The sequence below is a fragment of the Poecile atricapillus genome, chromosome 1, assembly GCF_030490865.1.
Source record: "Poecile atricapillus isolate bPoeAtr1 chromosome 1, bPoeAtr1.hap1, whole genome shotgun sequence".
Classification (NCBI taxonomy): Eukaryota; Metazoa; Chordata; class Aves; order Passeriformes; family Paridae; genus Poecile; species Poecile atricapillus.
Genome location: NC_081249.1, coordinates 96,461,106 through 96,483,151, shown reverse-complemented (window position 1 = coordinate 96,483,151; position 22,046 = coordinate 96,461,106). Strand labels below are relative to the sequence as shown.

General features: G+C 38.1%; 1 protein-coding gene across 1 annotated transcript; it reads right to left on the bottom strand.

Annotated features, from left to right (window-relative positions):
• Nucleotides 1-1,719: 1,719 nt before the first annotated feature.
• Nucleotides 1,720-21,889, bottom strand: ZPLD1 (zona pellucida like domain containing 1). The gene is made up of 10 exons (XM_058860780.1): nucleotides 21,784-21,889; nucleotides 16,270-16,490; nucleotides 13,790-13,971; nucleotides 13,082-13,154; nucleotides 9,957-10,054; nucleotides 9,268-9,348; nucleotides 8,257-8,428; nucleotides 6,842-6,950; nucleotides 3,781-3,810; nucleotides 1,720-1,895 (listed from the first exon to the last, which is right to left on the bottom strand). The coding sequence occupies exons 1-10, from the start codon at nucleotides 21,887-21,889 to the stop codon at nucleotides 1,720-1,722; spliced, it is 1,248 nt and encodes a 415-aa protein (XP_058716763.1).
• Nucleotides 21,890-22,046: the final 157 nt, after the last annotated feature.

The window sequence follows — 22,046 nt, the reverse complement described above, 5'->3', positions numbered from 1 at the left end:
TACTAAGTAGTAATTACATTAATGTGATTTTTGTGGTTGTCTTTATTAGTAAATTAAAATAGATTATCTGAATTTATTTATCCCCAGGCTGGAATACAAACCTCCCGAGTTTACCACACTCCTTTAAAGGTCACTAAATCTATGATTATATTAATTTATCCTGTATATTGAAAGCTCTTACCAAACCAACTTAAAAAAACAGGTCCAGTTTTCCTCTTTGTAGAATGAGGTCCCTGGAAGCACATACAAAACTCAGAATTGGACAGGGGGTGGAAAACAGTTCAGACAAAGCACCCACTCTGAAACATTTAAAATAATTTTATTAAACAATCGTGTTTTACATGTCATCAGACCTAACCCCTGAAGTGCAAAAATGTTTCTGAGGTATTAAGACTGGAGGAAAACAGGCACAGTATTGGTTGTTAGGGATACTGCCCTACAGCACAGTGGAATTTGCAAACAACAGGCCTTTATACAGCATTTGCAGGATCAGAGAAAACTGAGAACAAGACTGTATTTGTCTTTAGCCTTGAGAGCCAAAAAGCCCTGATCATTAGCCAGTTCTGTCACATCAGTGAAGACACAGACACGGTTAACACAGGATGATGATAAATATCAATGAGGTGTTTCTAGGCCAATATGTACAGTACATGAAAAATGAAATTTAACTGCTGTATGTGTGACCAAAATCCCAACTGTCTATCCAGTCCAGCTTAATATGTTGTGTCTATGGTGGCCTCTCTAGTACCAGCATTTTTGTCTACTCTATACAGCTAAACCACTGCCTTGTGCTCCTGTTTGGGGGCACCTGTCACTCACACTCGCTTCAGGTAAGTTGATGTTCATCAGATTAACTAGAGGCAACAGTACAATACTGCCTGTAGCCTGTTACCCTTCTAGTTGCCCTCTTCCCCTCATCCATGCAGTGAACAAGTCTAACTCATGCAAAAAATCTGCTAAAGAAATAAGCAATGATTGATGACTCCTCATGTGGAAATGGAAGTTTTGTCTGAGAACTGAAAAACTCACGAGGCAAAACTTTCTCTTAACAATTAGTATATTAGTGAGAGTTTTAGTCAGTTGCCAAATTGTGCTCCAAAAATAATTTTCTGTGAGGAAAGTTTGGGCAATACTTGATACATGAGATCTCCACAAGCCAATGGAAGACATATTTAAGAAAATACTTCCAAATTACAAGTAAGTAAAACTCACTTGTTCCAAGGCTTTCTTAGGTTATTTTTAGCCAAGACAGCTGAAAGCAAATTCCTCCTGAGACACACTTGTTTTTGTGAAAAATGAAATAACAAAACAGAAGTTATCCTCATTTTACTAGGTGTTTATGAAGCTATGAATTTTTCTGAATATGTCAGCCTTTGAATTAAAGTGGCATGTTTGGAAAGGTTCTCATCTGCAGCCTCTTCAGCTTTTAGACCTTACTGAGCAGATGAAGACATGAGCTCTATTGTCAGCACATTCATGGGCAAACGTCATGCAGTCTGATAGTAAACACAATTGAGATTCTCAACATTTTCTAGGCTCGTTACCAACATCACTGCTGCTTACCTACACAATATCATCTAGCAAACCTACAAATATAGAATAGCTGGAACAGAAGCTGGATACCACTGGAGTGTTGCCTTAATATTACTTTTTAATGGAATCATATTTCACAGACGAGAAAGGCAACCCCAAACACAAAGTGCAAACAAATCATCACTTTCAGTTGAAAACTGGGTTCCGGATGCCACTCAGGACTGAGCTGTTGGGCCAGTTTCTGTGCAGAAGGGTTAGAGAACATACAAAAAAGAAAATGCTCGAAATTCCTAGGACCACAATGCCTGAAATCAGCGCACTGGTGACTGTGTTCATCTGGAAAGGAGGTCCGTTTGGGTGAGCTGCAAGAAGAAAAATTCTCAGGTAAGATCTGGTTTTATCTCTCACGAGCTCCAAACACTTCTGCCTTCCCCTTCCAACACCCAACATACTGCATCATTGCAATGAAGGAACTAAAACTGTACCTCAGAATGAGCAGCTGTCTACTTGGATAAAGCTTATCTAAGTACATTTTGAAAACAGTTATTTAATCTTTCAATTTCAGTCATGCTGGGGGATAAAGACGTGTGCCTCCTAAGACATTATCCCTCATCTGCTAGTGACCAACCTTGACCTGTGTTACACAAGGCAAGACTATCATTATTCAAGGATTTATCCAAGGACTGTCAAGGTAGATGTGTAAGGATTTGTGGCCTAATCAAGCCAATGAAAGGATTTCTTCCCCACTATCACTATCTACATTTCAATTCAAAGTTTATGTAAATCAGCAGACATGTCTGGCACAGGATAGCAGACATTCTGCAAGTCTGTTGTACACCTTCAGATAGGGCTTCTTAATATGTTTATCAATTCTCAGGTAGAAAAGGTGACTAATTATTAAAGTTCAGAAAGCTGTTCATAGACCAGTTCTGAGATAATGGGCCACATACATCCACAGCTGGTACGGTATTTTCTAGCAGGAGGGGAAAAAATAATTTGAGCACCAACAAGCATTTACCAGTGGTGGTGAGTGAGGTGAAATGACAACACAGTTTCCATGTGAGAAACCAGACTTCTCCTCCCAGAAGCAGCCACCTGCCCTCAACACCATTAATCCCATCCTCCTCACCCAAGCTGAAGGGAAATCAGCACTGTTGATCTGGTCACCCTGCCCTTCCCAACACTGTGCTGCTTTCTGACACCTACATCAGTAACCCTGACTCTCTCTACCTCTGTGCTCTCCACAGGGACAGCAACAGGCAAAGGAAAGGCTGCTGTGCTGGGATGGAGAAGCTGCTGCTTTTGTTGGTTGGGAAGGAAAGGTAGCAGCCATTAACACAGCAAACTGTGTGCAGCAAATAAAGAATTTGGTTTTTTTATTAATTTAATTATATCCATCGGTAGGAGCACACCAGGGAGCAATTAATTACAGACAGAACTGTCCATGACAGACAAGAACAGCAGCTGCTTTCATATGTTCTAAATTGAGTAAAGAAAGGAACAAATAGTGTTAGAGTTCAGAGGGCAGGATGGATTCCTTGTTCCACTCAGTCCTGTTATGAAGAAATGCAAGGTGGAATGGCCCAATGTACCACCTGATCATCCTTTCTTAGCTATCAGCCACTCCTAGTTACCAGCAGAGAACAGTAAGAGGCTGAAACAAGTGTTCCAAGGGCTCAAAGGAAAAGCACCCTAATACTTAAGAGCTGATCTCTCCAGCAGCCTGTTTCCTTCACTGCCCTAGCAGGGCACAAGTTGAAGTTTCTCCACAGGCTCTTTGTGTGGTTAAATGCTGGAAGAACAGGAGCTGAAGCTCTGACCTTCTGGCTTTGAGATGTGAACCATGCTAGACCACATCATAATAACAATTTTCCTGCTCTACTCCTGTGTGGCGTGGGAAAATTTTACTGCTTAAGTCTGGTTTTGCATCTGGTGGCTATAATGTACCCTTCACCCTCATATGCTGTAGCATCAGATCTTCATTTTGATTTCATCACAGGAATTAAAAGTTTCAATGCAGATGGTACTGGGTGCACATATTAAACTGAGAGTTCCATACTCACCGATTGTTTTCTTTTCAACACATGTTGGTATTGACTCATTTAAACAACAAAAAAATACAAAAAGGAAAAAAAATAGGAAAAATAAAAAATCCCAGTGCATAAATATTAAGCAAAATGGTTCATCCTCAGCTCTGATTTTCTCATAAACCCTCTATTATGTTTCTTGGAATTCTGATTAACTTACCAAGCTCTGAATTGTTGGTTGGTGTCTCATCTATATAAAAATAAAAATGGCATGTGTTATACTTTTAAAATACATCTGCCAACCTCCTCCCCTCATGCAACACAAAAGCTAATATTTGTAGCTTTATTTTAAAAATACATCAGCTCTACTTGCAACATTGACTAGCAGCTTTTAGCATCTCTGTTAAAATATGGACAATAACATTTATTGCATGTCATTGCTTCATTTTTAATATCAGGAGATATTAAAATAGTAATTAATATTTTTAATGTCTTGTAGAAGAACAAACCCACCACCTTAAATCAGGAATCTCTTAATTGAAAAGATGGTCAGTTCCATTTTCTCCCTCAGTGAGAGCACAAGCATAAGCACAAAGTTATGTGTAAGTCCATTCATTAATCATATTATAACTCTATAGTAAAAAACTTGAGTTATGCAAAAAACAATATGTCAGTGACTATAAATTATTACAAAAAAACTCTTTTCACCATGCTCATTTTCTTCTTGGCAGTTACATAGTGGTTTTATACTCAGGGTAACATTTGTATTTTGCCTTCAGTTTTTACTTACCAGTGTCAATTTCAGAATTGCATTTCTTGACACTGTTTTGGGGTTCTTTTGTGCAATCCATAAGCACAGTTCACGTATACATTTGTTTTGAGCAGCTGTCTCCCAAGCTAAAGTGAGACATCTATCAAAAGCTACATAATTTTAACTTCACAAGTAGGTACCCTCTTTGTTTCCATACAGAGACTAAAACATTTTCTCCTGTGTATGTCTCCCTTAATGACTTATTTTAGAATAACAGAAAAGAATAACCTTTCTCTGAAAAGAGCCAAATGTTAGAAACATGAGTTCAGAAACACACAGGAGAAGGACCATCACTGTTTTGCAGCAGCACTATTCACTTCCTACCAAGGCAGCTGCATCAGCAGCTCCACTGCCAGAACAGCTGGTGACAGCTCATGGGGGACCTGGCTACCTTGAGGAGCCTCTCCAGGTACTGGTGAGCACAGGCCAGCCCAGGAGAGCTACAGCTCCACCCTAAATGAGGGAAGTGAGGGGCTGCACATCTGCACAGTCCTCCTACTGGCATAGGGACTGTGGTTAGAAAGGTGCAGCAGGTTTGATGAGCTCTGGACAAATGTATCTGTGCTAAAGCTAGACCAGAGTTGGCCTTGAAAACAGTGTAAAGCACCTCCATGCATCATCACATCAATGCAAGCCAGTGGTTTGGACTGATTGAGTGCATTCCTTTTCCAAAATTTACCTAAATTTTTAAAAGTTAACCAAAATTATCCAAATTTATCCATCATCCAGATAGTTTTGGTCAAGTTCTCTCATGATATTCCCCCTTTTAGTTTGTTAATGATAGTATTCATAAACCTCCTAGTTCACATGAGCTTATTTTCACAATGGGAATTGACAGCAGGACTAATTCCCTCTTTCTGATTCAGAAGAAAAAGGAAAATGCAAGTCAGATTGAGGGACTTGCCCAATGCCACTCATTAAATTTGTGTCAGAGCTTAGAACGTAATCCCATTTTTTTCAAGTACTTCCCATTAAACCATCCTTCTGTCAGCATGAGTAGAATGCTCCAAAAGCACTATGAAACTATGAAGACGGAGAAACCAAAAAAGCTTTACCCACACACTTTTAGAATGCACCTAAAAAATTGGTTTCCTTTTTTCAGCCTTATTCATGATTTCATTTAAACAACTTCAACAGTTGTCATGAAATTATAAAATTGTTTATCCTTTCTTTGGGGCTGTTAAACATCCATCAGATCTCTTTGCTCGAAGCTATGCAGTGTTTAAAGGTAATTGATAAGTATCTTTCTTTTTTTTTGTTTTTTTTAATTGTAAGAACAGCATTCACAGCACTTGAATCATGAGCTATATTACCTAGCAGGGTCTGCTCCTATAAGAAGCTGTATCAAGTTTCCATTCCTTGCCTGAGGCAGCATTACTCCAGCATGCTTGCTTGGCTGAGCAAATCCGTCTTTCGTTTCCCACATGTACTCATGTATGCAACTTTGAAGTTAGTTCTTCTCACTTTTTCTTGGCTAATCAGATGGCAGCAACTCAAATGGGACCAGGTATAATGCAAAAAAAATCGCTCATTTTTATTGCAGAAATGCTCCTCATAAAGGAGCCTATTTGTTCTAGAAATGGTCTCTTGTTAGGTGGTTCCCCACTCTGCAGGGTCAGTTGCTCTCTTTGTATGCAGGTACAACCAGTTGGCATTTAAAGAAAGATTTTATTCTCGAGTTTTAAATTAGTTTTCCTAGACCAGGTTCAGTCCTGCTCTCAGCATCCTAAACCTAAGACTGCTGAAATCAGTTGCTTAACTTCAACTACTTATAAATATGTAATTTGTAAAACTTAAACAGCAATCACATCCATTTTTTATTTTTTTTTTCAGACACTGCAGGTTACATTTAGAGCTGCCTTTTGGGTTTTTTTTTCCGTAAAACAATTGGCAATAAAAATGAAAATCATGGCATTTCACCCTCAATTTAAAGCAGTGGATTTTGGCCCACTGTTTAAAATTTACAATGGTTTTGTCCCATTTCTTTCTTATAGCTGAATCTAAGAATAGTGTGCATTAATTTTAAGCCATATGTAGATAAAAAACCCAGAGGGAAGCTGGAAGAAATGGTAAATAGAAAGTGACAGTGAATATTCATTATCCATCCAAATTAAATTGCAACATTGAGCACAGTACCTTAAATTCTATTATCTCCTGTGAAATCTGACAAAAAAAGAAGTCACCCTACTGAGTCTGGACTTTTATAATGGCTTTATATGTATAACAGTATCCCACAGTGATTTTATTGGAGGAGGAAGCATGTGAGAGCAAAACAAAAATACTAGCTCAAAATTTCTACCAAAGTAGTAAAAAATGTAGTAAAAAATAATCAGCAGTAGTAAAAATAATACTCAGCAAACTCACAGAGAATTTACCCTTTACATCACTGCAAATTTACATTAAACTGCAAAACATTTCCCCAGGTTTCTGAAATTCCTGCAGTCCATAGAGAAAGATTGTTTATTCTTACCACTCCTGGTAATGATGGGGCCAGCAGAGATTACAGCATTGCCAGAGGTGCTCTGAGGGCGCCAGGTTGTCCTTCCACCAGTGTCTCTTCTTTCTCTGTTACTGCAGATCTGAGAGGTCAGTCAAAACAATCACAGATTAAGAATTGTGCCCTTTTTGTGCTTCCTGATGTAATATGAACTCTTTGGTAAGCAATACTACAACTTTGATTTTATTTCTTAGTATGCATTAAATTACTAAGAAATAAAAACATCTGCAATATTGCCGAGAAGTGTATCTTATAAATTCCTGGCTTCCCATTTTATTTTGCCTCACTTTGTTTACAAAACTACATCGCTGTTGTGTACAAGATCCATCTCATAGTATATTAAACTTTCAGTAGTTAATTTCCTAAAGCTATGTTTACAGACAGTTTTCCCCAACAAATCTGTTTTGCTTGACAATCCCTGTTCCAGCAAGCTTCTTGAGTGAGAGTTTGCACATTTTCCATGGAGTTCTAAATAGCAGTGGCACACTAAAACAACCCTCAGCATTCCCATCTGGAATCCACCTTTAACATTTGTACCCTACCATCTACCTTAATCTAGGGTACTCAAGCATGGTTCAAACAAGAGCATTTCCTTAGTTTCAGCATCTTGGGAAAGAACTTCAGAAACCTCAGAACACAAATTGATTTCAAACCAAATTACGCTAATGGGTAACATAAAAATACAAAATAACAAAAAAATTCCACGGGTATACTGAACTGACCACACTTCAGATTTCCAAATGGGAAGTCATTCAGTAGGAAACAATGCTGTGCTCTGAAGTCATCACAGAACTTTGTGTTTATATGTTTATTTAAATGTTTCCATTTCCAAAATATATTTGTTGTTCCTGATACTCCTAAAATTAGTTAAATAGATGTAACCCCATGAACTTCAATAAAAGAGCAGTTTTCAGATGATAAACTCTAAGGGGCATGATATTTTTTTTCACTATGAGAAACTTTCATAAATTTTCCTTGTCAGTATAACAGCACTTCCTATAGCTTTAACTTTTCCATAAATTATATTCTAAGATATTTCTCTTCATCCACTGTGATGATGGATACCTTACTGGATGGATATTATGATGAATATCAACTCAAAAGCCATCTCAGAGTTGCTACTTTTAAAAATTAAGGACCAAAAAGCAAAGAGGTCATTCCTCATATATTCAATAGCCTGTGTTTTGCAGGTCTAGTATTATTTTACTTCCAGATGACACTATTCATTTCCATATTCTTCACTAGATGTTTCACATTCCTTCAGACACAAAAAGCATTCTTACTTCAGTCTGCACAAGTTGCTTTCATTCTGTGCCATCCAAACTTCCGTAACACTTGTATGCAGAACTCCAGTGCACCTATTTTATATCCAGATAATTTCAACTTACTGGCACAAGAAAGGGACAGTCATCTGCTCTGCACAGCTTCGTCACACAGTGAAGGAAGACCGTGGACATCTTCTGGTTCTTGTGCTTCACAAAGCGAAACACCTCAAAGGAAAACCGGCCCATTTGACTCTTGCCGTTTTCAATTATGGTTGTCTGCGGATCCTTGTCACAGCTAGTTTTTGTAGAGAAGAGTGAAACTGGGATGAACAGCTCTGTTAGTATTTTGAAGGTCTTAGCTGAGAAAAAGATAGCTTAAGCAGCAAGTTCAGCACTTTAGCTCCTTGGAAAAGAACAGGGTGCAAGTATCTGCAGACACAATCTGCCTGTCAGGCTGCAGCTTCCAGTGCTAAAGCACATTCTTACAGAAACACTGTTTTGTTTTGCAGCACCACAGCTGTAACCAAGGTACCATTTAAATCCAGTGCTCAAAGAAACTTGAGACCTGAAGCAAAAAGCAATCAGGTATGCTAACCAGTATAGACAGGTAACTCCAAATGAAGACAGTACCTCTCCAATAGGTGTCACGGCTAAAATTTAATCTGAGATACTGCCAAGATGTTTTTCAAAGTTCCAATTCAAATAAATGTTATTACTGGGAGTAGAAGTAGGAGCATCTATTTATATTTAATCATTTGCTTAACTACCTTCCTGAACTGAAGTCTCTGATGTTTTAAATCACTGTCATGCACCACATTCACCTTTGATAAAATAGAGGCCAGGTTAGTCATTCACTTGCAGCATTTATGTTATCTCTAGTAGAGCTACTTTGGATATACATATATTTGTATATATGGTTTTCTACCTTCATAATTCTTATGACTTGTCACCTTTTATATTTATGTTCACACACAAAGAAGTTCTGACATGTTATCTATAAGTCCAGTCCTTGGTCCTGCCTACTAATAATGCTTAAACTTCCCAGGCAGTTTAAGACACCACTATTGAAGAGATCTGTAATTTAATTTTTTTAAGGAGGACCAAAAAAAAACACTGGGTTTGCACAGCACCTACCTGAAGAAAAGATCATATCGAAGATCATCACTAGGATTGCCAGATGGTGTGGTGTAACAGTAGTCCATCAAAACATTCCACCTGCACAGGGAGTAAAGGCACAGATGAGGGGAACTGGCAGGCATAGGGGGGTGTGAGCGAGGTGAGATGAAAGGACAGTACAAAAAAGCATACAAACAGGTAATGCAGGCTGTACCAGTGAAAGTGAGTTACTGTGTTAAACAGGTCACATACAGATTGTCCTGTTCCTTCAACAACTTAGAAAATTAAATGGTACAACATAGCAGCAGAGTTTTATAAATCAAATCATTTGGTTTCATTTAAATCAACCACCACACCAACGCACATTGAACACCTCTTCTCAGAAATCATGGCCCCACAGGACTAGAAATCAAAACCAGCCCACTTTTAAAAGCCCTGGAGTTTCTCACTTGGTCCAACAGAGGCCTTTTCCTAAATAAAAGCAATCTAGGATTTAAAGTATAATTCAGGAAAACTTCCATAATGAGAACTGCAGCAAGATATGCATTCACTGCCAAGGGCCTGACACCCTCCAGCTGAGAGCAGTGATTATTGAACACCAACTATTATTTTGAAATACAAAAAGCCGTAAGACAGATGCTTCTAAATCAGATAAGTAACAAGAGCTGAAAAGCAAGCAAGACAAGAAATAACACCCTTTATGGTACCTGCCATCAAGATTGGTTGCTCTTACAGCTGCATATATTTTGGTTTTCAAAGGTAAACCTGTACTTGGAATAAGGAGTTGCTGGCTGTAGGTTGAATCCTGTAAAACAAACATTTCCTCAGTTGTAACAGAAATTCCACTCTAACAACCCATCTGCATCCAGACTGAGCTCTCAGCAATTTTTCTGACCCTTCTGTGCAGAACAATTGCTTACTTTGTCCTGTGTAAGGGAAGAAGCAAAAAGCAGTGCCAGAGAAATTGCCTACAAGTTTGTCTTTAAAGACTGGCTTTGCCCCATGCAACAATTTGGGAGAATATTATGATTTAATAAGGTGGTTGGATCAGTGATTAAAGAAATCATACCATCCACTGACACTTCAGTAAGTCTCCCAGAGCTTACAGGCAAGCATAGGAGCTACTCTGGTTTTCTAACAGAGGAGCTTCACTGGGTTGTCACACTGCACTCCTTCCCAGGAAACGTTGTTGAGGTTATTTGAATTAGTGGAGGTAGCAATGCCATGAGATGTTATATATTTTAAGCTATTGTCTTGGAGGACAAAGACATTCTGTTATACAAAGTGTAGTTTCTGTGGAAGCTGCCTTGTTGAAAACTAAAAGTAACAAACATTTTCATTTAAATTCTAGTATTTCAAAAGAGTTGTTTCAAAAAAGCTGTACTCAACATAAAAGTTAGGAATTCCCCATATACTACTACTTAAATATAGCTGTTTTACTGGGGCTTTTTGTTCAAAATCTAAACCATTAAGCTCACTTTAGCAACAAAGCCATGAAACAGCCCTGTGTGAGAGATATTAATTGAGAATATCAAAATGCACTGTCTGGTAAAGTCACCTGTGTCAAAAACATTGCTAATGCAGATAGCACAGTGACTCACCATGTTGAGGCCTCCTGTGAAAGGTCAAAACACTCAATACATATGGAAAAAAAAACCCTGGTAAATAGGATTTCAACCAGGTTCACTGTGGCAAACGAGACCATGGCAGGTAGCAGGTGACAGCAACAAGAAGGTTTGCACCAGAGACCAAGTGATTTTTTTTCCAAAGGTAACAATGCCAAATTGCACTTCCCAATATCTAATCTATGCAGTATCAGAGGCCTTCAGGTAGGTTTGCCTTCTTTCAAATTAATTATACATTTCTATAATACTTAGCTCTGCCACATTTTGCAACTCATTAAGAAGTGCAAAACCCTCATTATTACACTCCATAGTTGCTCTTTTATTCTTTAAGAGTAGTTTTTATTCATTTGGGCAGACATTTGCAAAAAGGCATAAAAGCACATAGCTGCTTGGGCTCTGTGAAAGCCCATTAAACATTTTGCTATTATACCCTGAGTCTATCATAACAGCTCTTCTTATCTTTCCTAACAATGGCATGTACAAACATCACAAAGTAAATCTAAGCAACATTTTATGACAGAAGACACAGGTAAGTTAAGAAGATGAAGAGTCAGTGTTAAGAAATAACACTACAGCTGAATTAGGAGAGGACAGCCACTTGCAGTCAAGAAGCACATCTGTACACATCCCCTCACTAACAGCAAGGCTGGACATGAGCCTTGAGGCCCCTCCCAAAACCAGGACTGCTAACAGAGATCAAGAGGGCCCACATGACAAGAGCCACTCCCAGCAGGGGAAAAAGCAGGCAGTGCACAAGCTGTCCATGTATTTATCCTGCCCTGGGAAGTGAAGCAGGGCACGTCCACCACTGGAATCTGCCAGCCTTATCAGTATTATTCATGATGGTGCTACTCACTAGGGCGAGTAATGTCACTGCTATCAGGCTGAAAAGACACCACTGTTCATGGTCAACTTGCAAGCTTAAAGGGGTGGGCAGGATGAAAGCACATTTTGGCATGGGATATCTGAGGTAAAAATGTACTCAATAGGAGCATCAATAGCATTTATTCCTGACTGCTGAATTGGCAGTCAACACACAGTGGTCAATGCTTGGCCTGACTAAGAAATTTGCCTATCCTCATTCTGCCCCATCTTTCTGATTACAGGGTTATTTAAAAATGAGAGAACTATAATCATCATTTTAACAGATTATAGGTTGTTATTTGGAGCTCTGCTCTTTCAAACAAACATGATTTTTTTAGAGCATGCCATTGAAAGATGTCCTGTTGCAATATTTATAGCTCATTATGTTCAAAGCATAAAGCATTGACTTTTAAATCAGTTGCATGAATTATAACTCAGCAACACGATGGCATGAATAATAATGCAAAAAAAAATCGGATTCATAATTTACAAAAATGATGCTTGATAGATTGAAAAATTGATATTTAAATCAGGTATTTAAAATGTATGAGTGAAAATTTTAATCAACACAAAATATAATTTCAGGGATTAATGTTAAGTAAAGGTCCTTGCATTTTTCATGTTTTAGTGTCACCAACCCATTTTACATGGTAAAATCTTTTAAAATAATGCATATTCAAATCACCTAAAACATAAGGACGAACAGTTTTCATTGGATGAAAACTGTTATAATTATTAACCCTTAACATCTGTGAAGTCCACGCCGTAAGGCAACATATGCACCAGGCTATAGATCTGGAACCGATACAGCCTTCACAACAATCACAGATGATCAAAACACTCTGATGAGGCTTGAGCATAAAAATAGCCCAGCCAAAGTGCTACAGTTCATTGCTATGGGAATAGGTATGGAATAATTTTGCAGAATACTACAGAGTACTCTCTGTTAAAGCACAAAGCACCTATACACACACAGAAACATAATAAATGCAAACAAAATATGCACTCTACAGTATGATTGTTATGGCTACAATTGATTAGTCACATGGCACTACCAACTGAAAGCCAAAGCTGTAAATTGAGGAACTGTATACAGGACAAAAAGACTGTGTCTCTCCTCAAAGACCAGCTATATAAATACAAGACAGCAGGTACATGCAAACAAAAAGGAAAAAGGAATTCAGAGATGAAAGATGCCTGGAAGAAAGGCTTGGCTCATGGGAGGAGTGGGAAGGAAACAGCAAACTGTGAAGAGGGATCTATACTTTGGTCTGCTAAAACAGTTTGTACCCACATAGCACAGAGATTAATTTAGTCCAGGTCATACTGTGGTTTATACTCACATTATAAAGCAACAAATTCAAAGTGCTGATAAATGTACCATTGTTCTCTCTTACAGAAATAGCAGCTGATGACCTACAACAGAACCAGAAACCAAAAACCATCATGAAGAAAGATACCTTATTTTTGTTTTTGCATACTTCACTGGGCTTTATCATTAAAAAACTCAATGAGTCATATCACAAGGAGTTAATTTATGCATTTGGGTTATAAACTTCAGAAACAGGGATTTATAGTGGAAATACTGACAGTCTTAACTATGCAGAAAATAATGGATGCTGCTGGAAACTCGAATCAGAAGAATAATTAGCAGAGAAGCAAAGTGACAAAAAAGAACTCACTTTACATAATGTACAACATTTACTCATGGAAATATTTTCTCCTGCATTCTGTATTTACAAGCTTACAAATTATTCCATGAAGATCTTTTTTTTGTTTTTTAATGCTATAATTTTTCAGAAGGACATCTGAATTTTAAGGGAAGTTTTACATTGTCTAAGGGTCTCTTCATAAAATATATTATTTCATATTATGATGCTACAATTATTGCTTTTTCCTTGCAACACTTTTTCTTTTGGTGTTTTTTTCCCTTTCCCTTTACTCTTAAACATCCAAAAATTGCTACATGGACAATGCTGTTATGGCATGTGTATATACATGCTTACACAAATGTGGGGATGAAACACATAGCAATGGAAAAGCACACTTACGAGGCAAGCTGGGTATTGTTAACCAAGTACTCCAGCGGGTAGCTACAGCTAAATTTGTACAGAAGCCCAGGCAAGTAGCTGATGATTGTTGGTGGGTCAGGTGTATCAATGTACCCTGAAACATTTCCTATCTGCACCACTGAGGTATTTCCATAAGCATTGATACCTCGAGATGAGGATACCTATTGAGGAAGACAGAAAACTACTATTAGCTGAAGTTAACTGTGGGACAAAACAACTTAAGCCCATAATTTATCCTGAAATATCTTCACTAAAACCTTCAAAGATTAATTTAGTTTAATAACATCTTCCCTGTGTTCTGTTTTTCACCTCCCTGGAATCATGAGCATAAAAATCACAAGCTATACCTCTGTTCTTAGAACAGACTTGAGCAACATTTGAAAAGAATTATGAGTCTTGGAAACATATTTTTCGGTAGGTACTTTTTTTTGTACATTCCCAATGAATTCATGCAACTTACTGGGAAAAACTAAAGCAGCTTTTCTGTTACAGTTAAAAAATATTACCTTACAATAAGATTCCTTATCCAATAAAAAAGTCAATACACAAGCAATTTCGTTCACAGAAACAGTATTCTCTCACTGTTGAGCTTTGGTTTGGACACATCAAAAATAAGGTACTTTATAAACAGACAAAGCCAAATAGTTGAACCTTGAGTGTGGGCCTTTGTTTCTATTATACATTTGTAAATCTTAATTATAAACTCTAAACTGTCAGAAATTAAAGAGCTGAAAAGCAATACAAAGTTAATACTAATGCGACTTCTGTGGGCATGTTCTATCCTGTATTGCTCAGCTCACAGAGTGTGCAGAGCCAGCAAGAGCACACAGCCCTCAGGAAAACTGCGGGATTCTTCCCTCTTGGTATCATCCCAGCCCCTCTCCATCCATAGCTACTGATCTGAGTAAGGGGGTGGTTTGAAAACAGCTGAGAAGCAGCACAAATTCCTTTCCCAGCAGGCACATACACAACAGGGCAAATTAACATGGCACTGGACTTCTACTGCAGCATTTTTTGTAGAACTGTATTAGCAAAATAATGTTCTCAGTAGCTTTAAAACACATGATTTCTTAAAAAACCATTTCATTATGGAAGAATTGTCCTGAAGTGCACATGAGTTGTAGCACTTTGCAGTAATTAGCAGTAGACACACAGCAGGAATTTTGACTTCTTTGTCTACCAAAAAACACTCCTAAAAGACAGAAGCAGGCGTGCATTTTGCCCATAGCATACCTAGTAATTTTCTAAATGGCACAAAAATGTTGAAAATAGAATTTCCCAGGATCTGAGTTTTGCCTAAACAGTACAGGCTAAAGTAGTCAACTACAGCTTTGTTAACTTCCTCACCACCCCACCACCATAAAGCAAAAAGCTGAGTCTGCTGCATTACAGAAATACCTGGGTTTTACACAAGTTCTGCCTGAACTGTTGTCTTTCCTTTACTTTTATTGAAAATTAGCTTGAAAGTATTTGCTGTGAAACACTGCCAAGAAATTCAGGGGACTGTCAAACTCCAGTGTGGGGATCACGATAAGAAATGCTCCCTGCTCCTTTTTTGTCTTCATTTGGGGCACAGCATGAATAAACAGAGAGGATGGGGGGAATATTTTTGGTTATATTTTTAGCAGCTGCTACTTTGTCTTTGTATTCAGTGCAGCCTGCTGGGGGACTCTATGGGGAGCTCCAATTATTTGGACTTATCAGACTGGGGAGTCGTTTTGTTTTGTTTTTTAAACATCAAGCTCTTACGATCACGATCAAAGAGCAGGTTCAGGGGGTTTAGAAGTTTACCAACTACACAGGAATAGGAAGAAGGTGCTTCCTGGAAAGTTCTTCTGCTGCAAGTCATGGAGGTGCTACAGCTGGAAAAGGGAGTCTTGAATTGGCTGAACTGGTATTTTGTTGAAATTAAAAAAAAAAAAAACTCAGCCTAAGGCCAAGAGGTCACAGAGCATATCAAACATTTCAGCAAAATAATTAGCAACAAAACGGGGGGTTGTTATAAAAACTGACAGACATTAAGTAAAATAGGAATTCTAGAGAGAATGAAACCTTTGAAAATAATACAGTTTTAAACTTTTTTTTTTAAGTTATTCATAGGTACTTTGACATTACTCAATGTGATACACACGAACTGTGGGACTCTCCACTTCTGAAAAATCTAAGCCATGGTCAGCAAGAATTTTAGAAACATCTTGGAAAAAATCTCATTCTTCCACAGAAAAAATACTTAAATTTATACTTTCTAATCAGAGGAAAAATGTGTGTCCCACCATATTTTCTCAACAGTAATCAAGATTATAAGTTACCAGTTTTTGCTGGTTTTTTTGATGCAATATGTTTCTATTTGGGTAAGACAAAGTAAATATTAGCTATGCAAGATAGAATGCTGTCAAGAGCATTCACTTGATCCTACGTATACACAACCATGCTATAATTTCACTTTGACTTGGTCTTACCACTAAAGTGTTTCCACAAGATTCCAAAGTACTCAGATTGATGATGAAAATGACCACTGCTGGAAAGGTGTTGTTATTGATGAAGCCCCTGCAGTGGGCATCCCCATGTTTCCCATTCAGTGCCAGATCTGTCTCAGAATAGCCAGAAAAAAGAACTGTGCAAAAATTTATCTTCATAGTAATTGTCTGTACTCCACAGAAAACATTGATATCTCGCTCAGCTGCAAGAAAAATACAGGGAAAGACACTGTAAGAAGATTTGAAGTAATCACCATACAACTATTGTAGCAGTTAGTCTAGAGTTGTGACTTGCAATCAAATAACTTTAGATTTCAGTTGCAGCAAAATATTAGAATTTAAAGGTAGGAATTGCATTAGTCTGAAGAACAGATTTGACTCTATCACTTCACTATAGAAAAAAACAAGAATTATTATAGCAACATTGTGTAATCAAGCAAGAAATACATTAATCCTGCAGCAAATCTTTTAGTAGTTTCATTGTATATAATGAAACACTGCAACAGAGTAGAAAACAGCAAGTGGTTAAATATTTGGAGTCTGATTAAGCAGCTCACTCTGGAACAGAAATTTCCAGCAATTTTGAGAAATTGAGAAGGCCAAGCTCTGCCTCCCAGCCCACTCTGGCATGGGAACTGGCTACATTTTTCTGAGTTGTCTGGAGTCCACTCTGTATGAGATCACAGTCTCAGGCTGTGCAGACTTTGAACTACAATCAACAGCATATCCAAGTAATTTATTATGATCTCTCTAAAGTTGGTTTTCTTGGGTTTTGGGGTTTTTTGTTGGTTTTTTTTAAGAACTATCAACTTGAGTTTTAATGAAAAATCAGTTGGCTCTTGAAAGACAATGATCAATACTACAAAGCATCTTGCAATCTTTCATTCTGTGCATTATGACAATACAAAAGACCTAGAAAGCAGCAGCTGTTAAAACCGATCTATTTTTGAACAGCAAAAAAAACGTCTTCAGACAACTTGACCTCTTATTCAAAAGTTCTGAGGACTTTTAGGTACTGAATGGAAAAGCATCAGGTTCAGATACAGGCATAAGCAACAGATTGTTTTGCTTTAAAGCTCTAACATTGCTCTTCTTTAAGGTCTCCTTTGCCGTAGATGGTTGGGGGGCTGTTCTGGTGTTTCCCCCTAGTGCTTTACAAAAATATATACTACATTGTGTTAAACACAGACATTACTCCTTTAGAGAACTAATTTATTACATCTGCTTAAAGATTAAGGGCTATTAAAAACTGTAGAACAACTTCAGTCAATAATGTACCATTAAGCCTGCTAAAATGAATTGTTTCACTGCACAGTCACAGCAGAGAGGAAATGAAATTTCCATTACAATGAACTAGTTCTTCCCCCATGGTACAGGAGCACAAGCAGTTTAATTTAGACAGCTTTAATGGTGGCTTTCAAGCCAAAACAATCAAGGGCAGAAAATAACAGGCCGAACTCAGTACTGAGCTAATGCCATGATAAATGTTACTCACTGGGTGTAAATTTGGGCAGAAAGGTACTGGAGGCAAGACAGAAGTTGAAGCGATTTGGCATTAAATTCTCCTGGTTTGTACACAATCATAATCCCACTAATGTAACACACAAATATCAGGAAGCAGCATGCTTTGGTTTTCCAAAAACTCCTAAGCAGGAGGACTATTTATTGGATCCATTTAGTAAGTGTACTAAGGTAGAGGGGACAGTACAAAAAGGGGAATGGCAAAGGGTGTATTTACACTTTCTTGGACTGATGCACAAACAGATTGTTACGAATTGCAGGATGCAACAAAGTAGCTCAGTTAATTTCATAACTCACGTCAAGCCTTTTCAAAAAGCAGAATAATAACTTTACCAATTAAGTTACCATTACTGCTTGCAAAATTATCATTTGACACCATGGGAAATGAGACCATGCCATACAAAACCAACTTTTGTGTGATACAGCAGGATAAACAACCTTTCCAGAGAACTTTTTCTGTCCACTACTTCATGAGGAAATGTTGCTTCCAAATGAGTCCATTCTGGAAATAAAACATTTTTTGTTCAGAAATTTATCTGAGGCCAGTTGCAAACAGATCTCATGCCCTCTTGGATGTTAAATAACTAGCTCACTTCTTGACAATTTGGGAAGGTAAGTATTATTTCTATATAAGTTAAAAGAAACAAACAACAACAACAACAACAAAAATGTATTTGCATTCCTGAATTAAAAGCTTCTGGTTTTCTGAGTCAGAGGAGCAATGATTTGAAGGCACCCAGCTGATGAAGCCTTAACTATAATGGCCTCTCTGTCACAGACTTTCCATGCAGGCAGACCACTTGGTTTCTTTCTGACTCAAATCACACAAGCTACATACAAGCCAGCAGTGCTCAGGGATGTCTCTCAAGCAAGAGCGTAAAGCTCAAGAAGTACACAGATCCTACAGTAACAGAGACCATCTTGAATTATGGGGAGACTCATGGGGGAAAATGCTGGGAGCTCCACTCCCACTTCTGCTCTGTTACCCCTCCACATATTGACAACTCATCCCAGGGCAGGCAGCAAGAAAACCTTCAGAGGACAAGGGTTTTCCACAAAACACCATTGATAAAAGTCATTCCATCAGAAGAGAAATGAAAAGACCTGTGTAGTTCAAAACCAGTTTCTCCTCATGAACCTCATTTTTGATCAAATCACTGCTCTGATATTGAATTAAAATGTATAGTGTAAGTGAACAAGCTGCAACATTTCCTCAGTCCCTACTAAGTTCTCAACATGTACTTAAGACAAGAACTCCCTGAATCAAAACTGCATGTCCCAACTGGAGACAGGCTGCTATGGCTCTAAGTATCAGTAGCCTTCTAAAAGCTATGCTTTACTGCAAAGCAGAGATCAAGCTTTTTTCCCCCTATGTAAGCCTTCTGAATAATGGCAAGATCTAACCTAATTATGTAATCTCTAGAACACATCTGGTTTCTGGTACAAAAAAATCACTTCATTTTCTGTCTACTAAAAATGGGGCTATTTTTCCTTTATTCCTGATGACTATTGCATACCTGCACTCTAAAATTAACCTGTGAAGTGCAGAAACAAAAGTTCTGGCTGATTGTTATCCTATTTATGCAGCACCATTCCTATGCAAGAAGTCACCTAAGAGATGGATGATAAAAGCACAAACAAATGAAAAATGGATGAGCTCCATGGTTCCTCTAGGAAGGTTTCCTTTGTTCTCTTTATTGAAGACAGCTTCTGCTTCTTATCAACATTTAAAGAAAAAGAGGAGACAACTTCAACACCCAATGGATTCTCCAGTATCTGCACACCATGCTTGGATTTCCAGCTGACAGCAATAAAGACCCCTTGCGTGCAACAAATAAGGAACAGGAAGAAAATCTATCCATAGCCATATCCATAGCCAGGTTCTGTGAGTCTCATCCTGGAAGACACTGGTTTTAAAACGTTCTCCTTTTTGACCTCTCTCTCACCTCTCCCCTTACATTTGAGCCCCAAGGGCCCTGAGGCAGCATCCCCAAAACCACAGCCTGAGCCAAGTGCTGGGGAAGCCAGCAGAGGAAGAGTGAGCCCCTTCTCCCAGCAGAGGATCTCTCACCCATCTTCAGCAGCCTCTCAGCCCCACTAGCCCCAGCCCATTATGTACCAGACCCTTCTGCATATTGAAAATAGCACCTGTCAAATCTGGGGCAAAAGGGGTTCCTGGCTTTTACCTCCATCTCGGATGCACAACTGACAAACAGAATTATTCTGTTTTCCTAGCTCTCAAAATCAAAACAGTAAGACCGTTGATTAAATTCTAGCCCTTGAATCTTTGCTGCCTTAGATGACAAACAAGGAAAAGCAGGACTCTGCTCTCAGCTTCTATGGACATTGAGGGGTGATTAGAATTTACTTTTAAAAAAAAATCTGTTTACTTGTAACCTAAACAGATTTTCTCCCTAGACAATGAGATTTGGCAGACACAGAATCTGATATGACTCATTTTTATGAGGCAGAACTGCAAGAGGCCCCTAAATACCCTCAATAAGAGATGAATTCAATTCACAGGTATCACATTTCAAATAAACATTGGCACAGAGCAGGTGCAAAAAATGACCAGAGAAAAATCTTAAAACACAGAAGAACATAAACTTCCCTCTATCTGTTGCAAACCTCTCAATGAACCTAAAACAGGGACCAAAAAAAGTCAGAATTACATAAGAAACTGAAAAGGTAGCTCTGAAGAAGGGGGGCAAAATTTACTCACACTTCAGAGGCAAGCCTGTAAAAATTAATACTAAGGGGAATATATATATATATTTATTTATTAACTAGAAGGGATATATATATGTGTGATATATATCACACGTACACACATATATTATATGCGATTTTCTCAGGAATGGAAACAATATATTTGGTCTCCTTTGAATGTCTTATTTCTCTGTTCTTCATGTTCATATTGATTAAGTGGAAAAGAATCAAACTCACTGCCGGTCCTTATGTCAACAAAGCACCTAGCAGTGTGATAGTAACACAGGAATCAATAAACAGACTTTCTGCCTTCTGCTGACTTAAATTTAACAAAAGAGCTGACCCTTCCTGAAAGAAAAAAAAAAAAAATCAAAATTTTTATTATTCAGAAAGCAACAACAGGAAAGGTATTACAGTGTAATACTACGCTGAGTGTTCATTACTGAACTACTCAATTCAATCGCTATCTCAGAAAAACAAGATGTGAGAGAGACAGTATTCACAGCCTTCTTTTTATTATTGTTATTCTGCCCAAGATACAACTGAAGCAGGAAGGATAAGAAATGTAATAGAAACTAAAAGGATCCTTTGCCTGAGTAAACCCTGATACCATGCCACTAAGACCGACATTTCATTTCTATTTCTCTTTGTATTAACACCTCTGAACATCCAATGTCCCCAGAATGACTTCATTCCCATCTTCTTAGAGGAAGGAAAAAATATCATCCATAGAAATATCCCATTGCTTCACCTGTCCCTAACCAAGGACTTAATGTTGAAGTGAGGCACTAAAACTTTGTCATCAAGTTAATTTTGCTTAATGTAGATACATATTTCATTATTTTAATAAAAGGATATAATTATATTCTCTTATGCAAGAAAAGAAAACTACAAAACCCAGACATGAAAGAAAACCCAGTTAGAAGCATGAGAGCATTAAATCTATAGAGAACATTTACAATAATATGAGCTCTGGTGAATGTCTTGGACAGTTTAGAGGTCTGGCAAAAGCGGGTCAAGCCCCACTGGTGTGAGGGGAATTGCTTGCCTTGCTACCAGGCTGAATTTGACCCATTGTGCAATTAAGAAGAAAGTAAAGTGCAGCATTAGGCAAGTTCATTGTCACAAAAACAGTTAACACTCACTTAATGTGGAGTCCTATCCCCAGGCTTTAGACAGATTTAAAGCTCTGTATTTAAAAATAAGCACTGCTTTGAACCAAGACAATAAAGAAGCCATTAGAAAAAAAGTCTATTAAATACTTACCAGGAAACCTGCTATGGAGGTTAGCATCACAGTTGTATCCATTGAACTGAGCAATCACTGGAAGCACTTTAATCGTCAGCAGGAGCAGCAACCATACCTGTTCCATTGCAAAACCTAGCAAAACATTAAGTGGTTATTACACACATCTGTTCATTGCACTAAAGATGCTAACTGCAAACATTCTATCACTCAGGAGGCGATGGTCTCCAGCAAAGGAACTGGGGATAAAGCTCACAAGCCTGTGGGGAAAGAGGTCACAGAAA

Excerpts from the sequence above, each read along its gene's own strand:
- ZPLD1 (XM_058860780.1), bottom strand. The coding sequence starts at position 21,889 with ATGGAACAGGTATGGTTGCTGCTCCTGCTGACGATTAAAGTGCTTCCA. Across the intron at positions 16,491-21,783 it reads CCTCCATAGCAGGTTTCCTG|CTGAGCGAGATATCAATGTT; the intron begins GTAAGTATTTAA and ends TTTTTCTTGCAG. Across the intron at positions 10,055-13,081 it reads TGAATTTGTTGCTTTATAAT|GATTCAACCTACAGCCAGCA; the intron begins GTGAGTATAAAC and ends TTTGTTTTACAG.